Source organism: Phallusia mammillata, chromosome 1 (genome assembly GCF_965637545.1).
Source record: "Phallusia mammillata chromosome 1, kaPhaMamm4.hap1.1, whole genome shotgun sequence".
In the NCBI taxonomy this organism is placed as follows: domain Eukaryota; kingdom Metazoa; phylum Chordata; class Ascidiacea; order Phlebobranchia; family Ascidiidae; genus Phallusia; species Phallusia mammillata.
The window spans coordinates 4,781,829-4,790,130 of record NC_137252.1 but is presented as its reverse complement, the minus strand read 5'-3'; the positions used below and the strand labels follow the sequence as shown (position 1 = coordinate 4,790,130).

General features: G+C 38.9%; 2 protein-coding genes across 3 annotated transcripts; both read right to left on the bottom strand.

Moving 5' to 3' along the window:
* Positions 1-1,895: 1,895 nt before the first annotated feature.
* Positions 1,896-4,655, bottom strand: LOC145238518 (uncharacterized). The gene has a single exon (XM_080101714.1). It carries the CDS (start codon positions 4,653-4,655, stop codon positions 3,303-3,305), a length of 1,353 nt encoding a protein of 450 aa, XP_079957840.1. The 3' UTR covers positions 1,896-3,302.
* A 552-nt stretch (positions 4,656-5,207) lies between these two features.
* Positions 5,208-7,322, bottom strand: LOC145238528 (uncharacterized). 2 transcript variants are annotated; one of them, XM_080101726.1, is made up of 2 exons: positions 5,647-7,322; positions 5,208-5,354 (listed from the first exon to the last, which is right to left on the bottom strand). In XM_080101726.1, the coding sequence occupies exons 1-2, from the start codon at positions 6,815-6,817 to the stop codon at positions 5,272-5,274; spliced, it is 1,254 nt and encodes a 417-aa protein (XP_079957852.1). In that variant the 5' UTR covers positions 6,818-7,322; the 3' UTR covers positions 5,208-5,271. The 2 variants fall into 2 exon arrangements, with proteins under 2 accessions (XP_079957852.1, XP_079957860.1); XM_080101734.1 differs by having other exon boundaries at positions 5,208-5,345.
* Positions 7,323-8,302: the final 980 nt, after the last annotated feature.

The window sequence follows — 8,302 nt, the reverse complement described above, 5'->3', positions numbered from 1 at the left end:
ATAGACACTGCGGCACGTGTCGTTGTCAAGCACGGCGTTGTGCCTTGTGTCAAGGGAGTAGTAAAACACGTTACAAGACGTTATGGGTATGTTATTGGGGATGATATAATCTGAAATGGTCAAAAATATATATATGTTTTGCTGAAACGAAACAAATAAAATAATTCAAAAGTAATACTTTTGTCTTCCAAGAAAGATATCATCAGATTATTATTTTTGCAGGGACGCGGAAAATGGTAAGTAAAATATGTTTAACGTTTTTTTTTTCGCTCCGAACGTCCTTTTTAATGCAGGGATCTTAAGGTGTACCTTCCTAGGGGTAAAAAGCGTCAAAGCAGGGTTAAGAGATATGGCATGTAATATTGTCGATAGAATGGCAACAATGTTCAGCAGAAGTTTGTGATGTTTAAAGCTCAAAGAAAGTTTTTTTGTTGTTTGTTTTTGTTGTTGTTAAGTTTGTTTTCACCTTTTTACACTGACATGTAAAAGCCAAAATGTTCTGATAATTCACTTGACTTAAACTCTTCCCTAACATAATATGTCCTTTAAAAGATGTCATGGTGTATCTACTGGCTGATGTCATGATGGAAGCCATGATGGATGAAATAAAGAATGAGGAGTGGTAAAGTAAGTCAAAAATAACAAATTTCAAACATTGCGCAATTTATACATTTTCAATTCTTTAAGAATTTGGATTTGGGTAAAGAATTTTACCGTTAATGAAAAGCAAAATCTAATTTGGTTGGTCCAAGTATCTGTTTTTCTTTTCAGATCAAAAACGGAAAGAAATGAAGAGTGGATGTAAAAAATATGTTCAATTTGCGAAAAATATGCTAAATAAAAAGAAACAAAATTAAATGTTTTGTTTTTGGTTTATGTTACATTCCGAATATGATGTTTTCCTATTGATGGTTAAATGCGAAGAATAAGAAATAGGAAAGCACATAGCGGATGGTGTGCAACACTAAATCATTTTTAGGTCTCAATGTTGCACAAAAATTCTCTATATTTTTACAACACTGTCAAAACTATATTCCTTTATATATATAAACTATTTTCAAAACACGTTATGTGCGCAATGTGGTAAATTACTGTTCGTTTTACTAGTAAGGTTACAAAATTAAATTGTTCTACCGCGGTTTCCATTGTGACAATTTGTAAAGTAAAAATCAATAAAGAAAACAGCGGTTCATTTCAAATGTAAATATTCATTAAAATATCGATGAATTCGTAGATACATATTAGAATAACACCAGACAAGAGCTAATTATGTGACAACCGCACTAAATTACTGGTATATCATGTTTGATTCGGAGATAACCTTTAAGTAAAGCTCGACTGGTCTTGTTCAATTTCAAATCATAATAATATAGGCTACACAGTTTTATTTTTTATTTTTTATTTTTAAAAACACACTTTAAGTTCAAAACCTTTCAAGCTGCTGCAAGTGTGAATGTAGTATTGTTACCAGGTATATTTTATGGAATTTTCCATGTTTTCCGGCCAAAATGTACAGTTTATCCGACGATTCGTCGTCCTATAAGTGACGTCTTCATCAGGATTATGTCAGCTATCCAACACATTCGTTCTTATAACGTCAAGAGAATCAAAACGAGAAAGACAAGATAAGAAAGACAAGATAGTTTAGGGTTTTAAAAGCGACCGATAGCTAATCGGCATTATAACATCAATTATTATGTTCATCGTGTTGGCGAGCGGGTAAATGTCCACAACTTGTACATATTCGGTGGATGAACATGTAGGGGTAATTTTTGGTCCTGATGACGTCGTACTTATTACTACAGAAGTATCTTTCGCTGTAGATGTTTATACTCTAAGTCCTTGCCTATCTGAGCTACTGCTTGTCTGAGCTTAGTCCGATTAAGAAGACGGCGTTTAACCTTAAAGTTAGTTTATTGAGATGAGAGAATAAAAGGTATTAAGTGTGAGAGTTACAACACATGTGAATATATAGTGGCAAAGGTGACGATGACGCAACTGTACAGTTGTGCTTAAGGTGTTAAACAGCGACAACTGGCATTTAAGGTCGAGTACTGAAAAGGTGACGATGACGAAATAAAACGTTCATGCAATCATAGTCACTCGTACGATATCATACGCGCTTATGTATTACTTCAATACACGATACTCCACACAGGCCACCCCGCCGAAAAGTGTTTTTCCGATTTATGTCGAATTTGACATATTTGCTTCTTTGAAATCTGCTTCTTGGTTCGTTCCAGTCGCGAGTGTCTTTTCGTTTTGATTGTTTGTTGTTCATTCATGACGACCAGTTGTTGAACGTTGTTGATTTTGATTCGATCGTGATTTGGTGATGTGGAGATGACATCAAATTTATGATTTGTCCAAATGTCGTTTGATTGAGATAGATCGACGTATTTTTGATAAAGATGACGATGTAAAGTACTGTGACGTGACGTAGAATTACGTTGAGACGTGACGTCGTAGAATCACGTTGAGCTGCGTGGCGAGTTTGACGATGTGGCAGCCAATGACTTTGATGTTGTTCGGACATCCTGCATAGTCAATCTCCGATCGACTTTGCATGACATCTGTTAACATCGTCGTAGTTTTGATGATGATCGTCACAGTGTTAGTCGGCCTCGTGAACAACCTGGTAAGAATGTTTTGATTCATCGTGATGACGAACACGGATGTTGGCGATGGAGTCTCGTTAGTTTGTTGAACTTCTTCTAGCAGATGGTTCGTTTGTGTGATCATGGGGAAGACTGAGTTGGAGTGTCGAGTATTGATTCAAAGCAATTTATCATGCATCAACTTTCAACGTACACCTCACATGCGGCAAAATAACTTAATTTTAATTTGATCGTATGTTAATAATGAAACATTGTTTTACAAACATGCAACAAGTTAGTATATGTCAACACTGCAAACATCACAAGTAAATAGTGGAAACTCGGTGACGAATTTGGTTACTCGACGTTCCGTTGGAGATCATGGAGTTCGAAATTGTCTCCAACGTTTTCACCGACGTCCCCTATTACATTGTCATGTTTGTGTAACAGTTTGGTTTGAACTAAACCTAACACCCAAAATCCATAATGTTTCAGAGCTATGCCAGTTAACACTATTCCCCAAAAACATGCTAAGAACAGTGCTATGGTTACCAGAAAGTTTATAAATGGCGATGTTATAGAGCTAATAACATGCAAAAACACGTTCTTTGTTGCTGCGTCAATCTTGTCCGTGATGTATCCTACGTCCGCTTCTTCTGATGGGTCAAGGTTAGATTGCATGTATTGTGACAGCTGTTCGTTGTGTTATCGAACTTCTGTCAGTGTCATTAGCATGCTGTTCATATCCTCGATTCCGCTGCTCGATTTCGGGAATTCATCCATGAAGGATTGATAGTCCGTTGTCCGATGGCTGAAGTGGATTGGCGATAGAGTTGGGACGATGTCGTGGACGTTCGAGTCCACGTGCGTCAATGTGTAGTTGTCGAATACAACGAATTCTTCTTCAATTCGGAACGACAGTACTCGTCCCGATTGATAAGTTTCAAGAAATTTGACGTTTTGATAAACAAAACCATCGCGGTATAGTTGACCGACTATTCTTGTTCCGGTTGAGTCGATGTATTCGATTAGTGGCCTTGTAGCGAAAAGGTCACCATGGCGAAGGCTATGAAGAATTGTTCCATTGATTTCTTCGCAGGTGATTTCGGTCATTAGGTCGGATGTTGTGATTGCTGCTCGGTGTCCTCCAAGTACTTGGCTAATGATTTCGCCAGGATATTGACGGGACAGCAGAGAGTAGACCGTTGATAGTAGAGACTGAATTTGGCACTCTACATAGTGTATGTCGTTCGTCATGTTTGTGATGCTGGTTATCAAAGCATCGGTAGCTTCGTTCAGGATTAGACCTTGAACTCCGTCTTTCTGCGAACGTTGCATAATGTCCAGCCGATTCCTCTTTGTGTTGATAGTACAGTTTTTAGGTACAACGATAATTCCTCCGGCACAAAAAGCGTGCGGGGAGTAGCAAGATGCAACCTCCTTGGGACATTCAAAAGTGTGGTGAATGCTGAGGCCAAGATCGGGTATTTCGAGGCGTCGAGGTTGATTCACGGAATCGCCGTGATGCTGGATCATCTCGTGGGTGCCTATGGGATATGTAATGGCACAGTCGACGTTTTTAGGAACTGACCAAACGAAAGTACGAGTTCCTACACTGCAAAAACCTTGATGGACGTTGCAGCTTGACATAATCCCCAAAGCGCTACGAAGCTTTTTGTTGATGGGATCATAATAAATAGTCGACTTGGTCAGTATAGCGTTGTTGACTGACCCCACGTTGCTAGTTGGCCATTTGTATTCTATTTTTATTTGATTGTTAGTAGAATACAATGTATCGCTTTTTTGCAACAATCTGCCGATAAGTGGTGCAGATAAAGTACGTTTCCATTCTTCACAAGTGCCAGGAGTAGGAGCGGGAGCGGAAATTGTATTTTTCGTGTGAAACTTTCCACCGAAGAAATAGTAATGCGACTCGTAGCTAGTGGTGTATATTTGACACATGGCAACATTTATTTTAATTTCCCCTTTGGACGGGTTGAACACGTCTACAGTACATTTGTCTTCTAAAGGGTGTTTGTAGTTCTTCTTACAAGGCATGGGTTTCGGAATGAAATATTCCCCTTTGGAAAGTGTGTCGTGGCATAGCTTGAACTTGTGTGTTGAGCTGTGCGTAGTTGTGATGGAAAGAAATAGGATTAAACTGAAATAAATCATGATGTTTAATCTCTAAATCTGAGTGGTCGTCTGACAACTCGACCGGTTCGGGTTTTGATGATTGGTGCAGGAGGAGTAGGTGCAGCGGTTGATGATTCTGGTGTTCGATCAACCTCGATATCGTGTGTCGCGGCTGTTTCGCTTCCTTCAGATCTGCCTTCAATAATATCCGGACAAATTAAAGGATTATTTCGAGATAGGAAACATTTCGTTTTTGGAATGATTTTTAAACTTGTACTTTTTCGTGTACCATACACAACCTTTGAATTGTATGTGATGGGATCTCTAAATATAGTTTTTGGTTGCGTTGTTCGATAACCACCTTTACTGCTGCTGCCAGATGACGAGTTAGGTTGTAAAGATCGACTTTTACATACTAAACATACCTCAGGAACAAAACCATTAGGTTTATGTACTTGTCTTTTACGCTTGGGCAAAGATGGTGATTTAGTATTGTTCTTGTTAGTTTGTGAGATGAGTTTCCTCCTGCGGATGTCAATTAAAAGATTGTAATGACGTAGAAAATCAGCACCAAGGATTGGTTGGCGTACAGCACAAACCAAAAATCTCCATCTGAAAGATCTGGAAAGATTAAAATTGACTGACAATCGTTTTTCACCGAACGATGTGAAGCCCTTTCCTGCGGCACCGTACAAGTAAACAGATTTTTTGTTGTAAAAACCTTTTGCAAACCATGCAGGTACGATGCTGACGTCACTTCCGCTGTCCACCAAAAAACTTAAATTGTTGTTTTTATCTTTTATGGTAAAGGTTTTTCTCTTACTTGCTGGACGACGCCCACGGTAAGTTATTGATTGGGCCCGAAGCTGTTGGTGTTCGTTCGACCACAAAATACAGTTCGGTCTGCACTTACTTGCGTTCATTCCATAGATAGAATGATAGTAGCACAACCGATGCGACGCAGGTTGATCTCTCAGTGGAGGAAATTTACTTCTAGATACTGGAACATATTTAGCTTTTCCAGCATAGTTACGATTCGGTCGAGATTCAAATGATCTATATTCCGACCGTAAGGGTGTAGAAGTAGTCTGCGGACTTACTTGAGGCTGGCCCGCATTATTTAATAATGACATGGTTTGCATCGTCTTTATGGCATCCATGTCATTGGATAGCTTTGCGAAGCGCCTTTCGAAATCATCATAACCATCGTCTGATCTGTTAATCTGGTGATGGGATGATTGCGGTTGCTCTGTAGTTCCTCGAGAAGTGGAAACAGGAGTTTGCGACTGTACAAATAAATGTGGAGAATTTAGCATCATTACAGAATCGGCAATTTCTGCTAGACTGTCTAAATCCTGATGAATACTTGCCGATAGAACAAGTCTGACCTCCTTTGGCAGTCGATCTAAAAACAGTTTTTTTAATAAGGCCACAGCCGATGGACCTAAATCGCCATAACCAGCCAATAACAACTTCATTTCGTAAAGTAGTTCGCTGGGTCTCTTATTGCAAGGTTCGCCAGCACTTAACAATTGGTTTAGGCGCATCATTTCCCTCGTCTCATAAAACTTAAGCAAATCCTGCTTTAAGTGTGAATAGGGATGATCGGAAGTTCGGTTCAGAATAAGATGACCAATCTTCGCAATCTGATCCTCTCCCAATCTTGGTATGATTGCAGCGAATTTTTCCTGCTCGCTGTAAATCTGGTTAGCTTCGAATATGGTTTCAACGGTTGCAAACCATACAGCACACCGTTCGGCCCAGAACTTAGGGATGTTCAATTTTGCAAGCAGCATACCTCTGTTAGGTGGTGGCACGGCAGTTTCGCACCCGGTTTGTTGATTTGTAGATAAATCCGGGTAAACCACCTTGATATCGGACGGTTGACTGATGGGTGAACTAGACCCACTGTCACAATCGTCTTGACGATTGTTTGTTTGAAACGGCCCAGGATGACGAGAATCCTTGGGTAATTGTCCAGTACCACTGTAAGAGGGCAGCTCAGTGCTTCTTATGATGGGAGTAGAAGTCAGTTTAGTCTTTTTGGATTTACCAAAAGGCAGAAGATTATGCATGTAGGACATACTTAAGTATAAATAATTGAAAATAGTAAACAACAAAATAATACCTCACCGTAATTGAGTATGGTCCGTCAAAATCACGTCGGGTTCGCCAATTTATGTAGGGGATTTGCCGTCGCGGTTGTTCGAACAAAAACGCAGAACGTGCGTGGTTGTTACTACAGAGATATCTTTCGCTGTAGATGTTTATACTCTAAGTCCTTGCCTATCTGAGCTACTGCTTGTCTGAGCTTAGTCCGATTAAGAAGACGGCGTTTAACCTTAAAGTTAGTTTATTGAGATGAGAGAATAAAAGGTATTAAGTGTGAGAGTTACAACACATGTGAATATATAGTGGCAAAGGTGACGATGACGCAACTGTACAGTTGTGCTTAAGGTGTTAAACAGCGACAACTGGCATTTAAGGTCGAGTACTGAAAAGGTGACGATGACGAAATAAAACGTTCATGCAATCATAGTCACTCGTACGATATTATACGCGCTTATGTATTACTTCAATACACGATACTCCACAAACAAACGTAATTCATCATGTGTAGTATGTTAGGGTCATTCTTAACTGGTTGTGTGTGCGTCGTTGCGCAAGACCTTTTGTGTCCATAGCAGTACTGGATTAATCATTGACAAAATTAGGCACTTGCCTACAGGCCAGTCAAAAATTAGGCCACTTTTTTGATTTGGCAGCGCTTATAATTCTACTTTTTTCCCTAGTTTTCGGGCCACTTATAAAATATTCCTACAGGCCAGCGGACCCTTAATCCAGCACTGAGTGCACCCCTTTAAATAATGATATTTTTTAACCTAATTGTGACGGAGAAGCTGAAAGAAGTCGGACAAAATTCACGTCATAAAGTTGAAAAATAAATTGTTCAAAAACTACCAAAACTGTGTGCAAATGAATTTAGATATGGCCGATAGTAGTTTGTCAGCTGTAAAGTGCTTTTAGGTGAAACGATAGCAAGAATTAAGAATTACCAATACTTATAATGTTTTGCTGTTGTTTACCGCTTTGTTAGATTTCCTTACATGAGTTATTTAGCCATGTATTCTTCTATTGAACTTACACATGAAACAAAATGCGTTGGAGTGCTAAACAGTTAAGAATAACGCTTCGGTATTTGTTTACTTAGTTTGATATAGGAATTCATACTCCAGTGTTACTTATCATAAAATGAAATATAAGCGTAAGCAAAGCGGCGAGAAATAACAATAATTGTAGTTGATAATTTACAGCATTCTTGATTTAGGGAACTTCAGGCAGTAAAAAAATAGAAGAAGAACATTCAAGAAATAGCTGCTGCTGTTTAAACAACGAATTCGAATAAAACATACATGGGCGCCGGCTGAAATTTTTTGAAGAGAAAGCAAATCAATCAAACTGGTTTCTATCTGTAGCTCTTTCACCTCATATTGCGCTACGTTGCTGGCACAAATTAGACAGTTAAAGATAGTTACATTTAAGTTGAGGTGAAAGTCATTACTGTACTT

What these genes read in the sequence shown, in the direction of transcription:
- LOC145238518 (XM_080101714.1), bottom strand. Translation starts at nt 4,655, where the DNA reads ATGCCTTGTAAGAAGAACTACAAACACCCTTTAGAAGACAAATGTACT.
- LOC145238528 (XM_080101726.1), bottom strand. Translation starts at nt 6,817, where the DNA reads ATGTCCTACATGCATAATCTTCTGCCTTTTGGTAAATCCAAAAAGACT. An exon ending in TATCTATGGAATGAACGCAA is followed by an intron (nt 5,355 to 5,646) that starts GTAAGTGCAGAC and finishes TAATCTTTCCAG; the next exon opens with ATCTTTCAGATGGAGATTTT.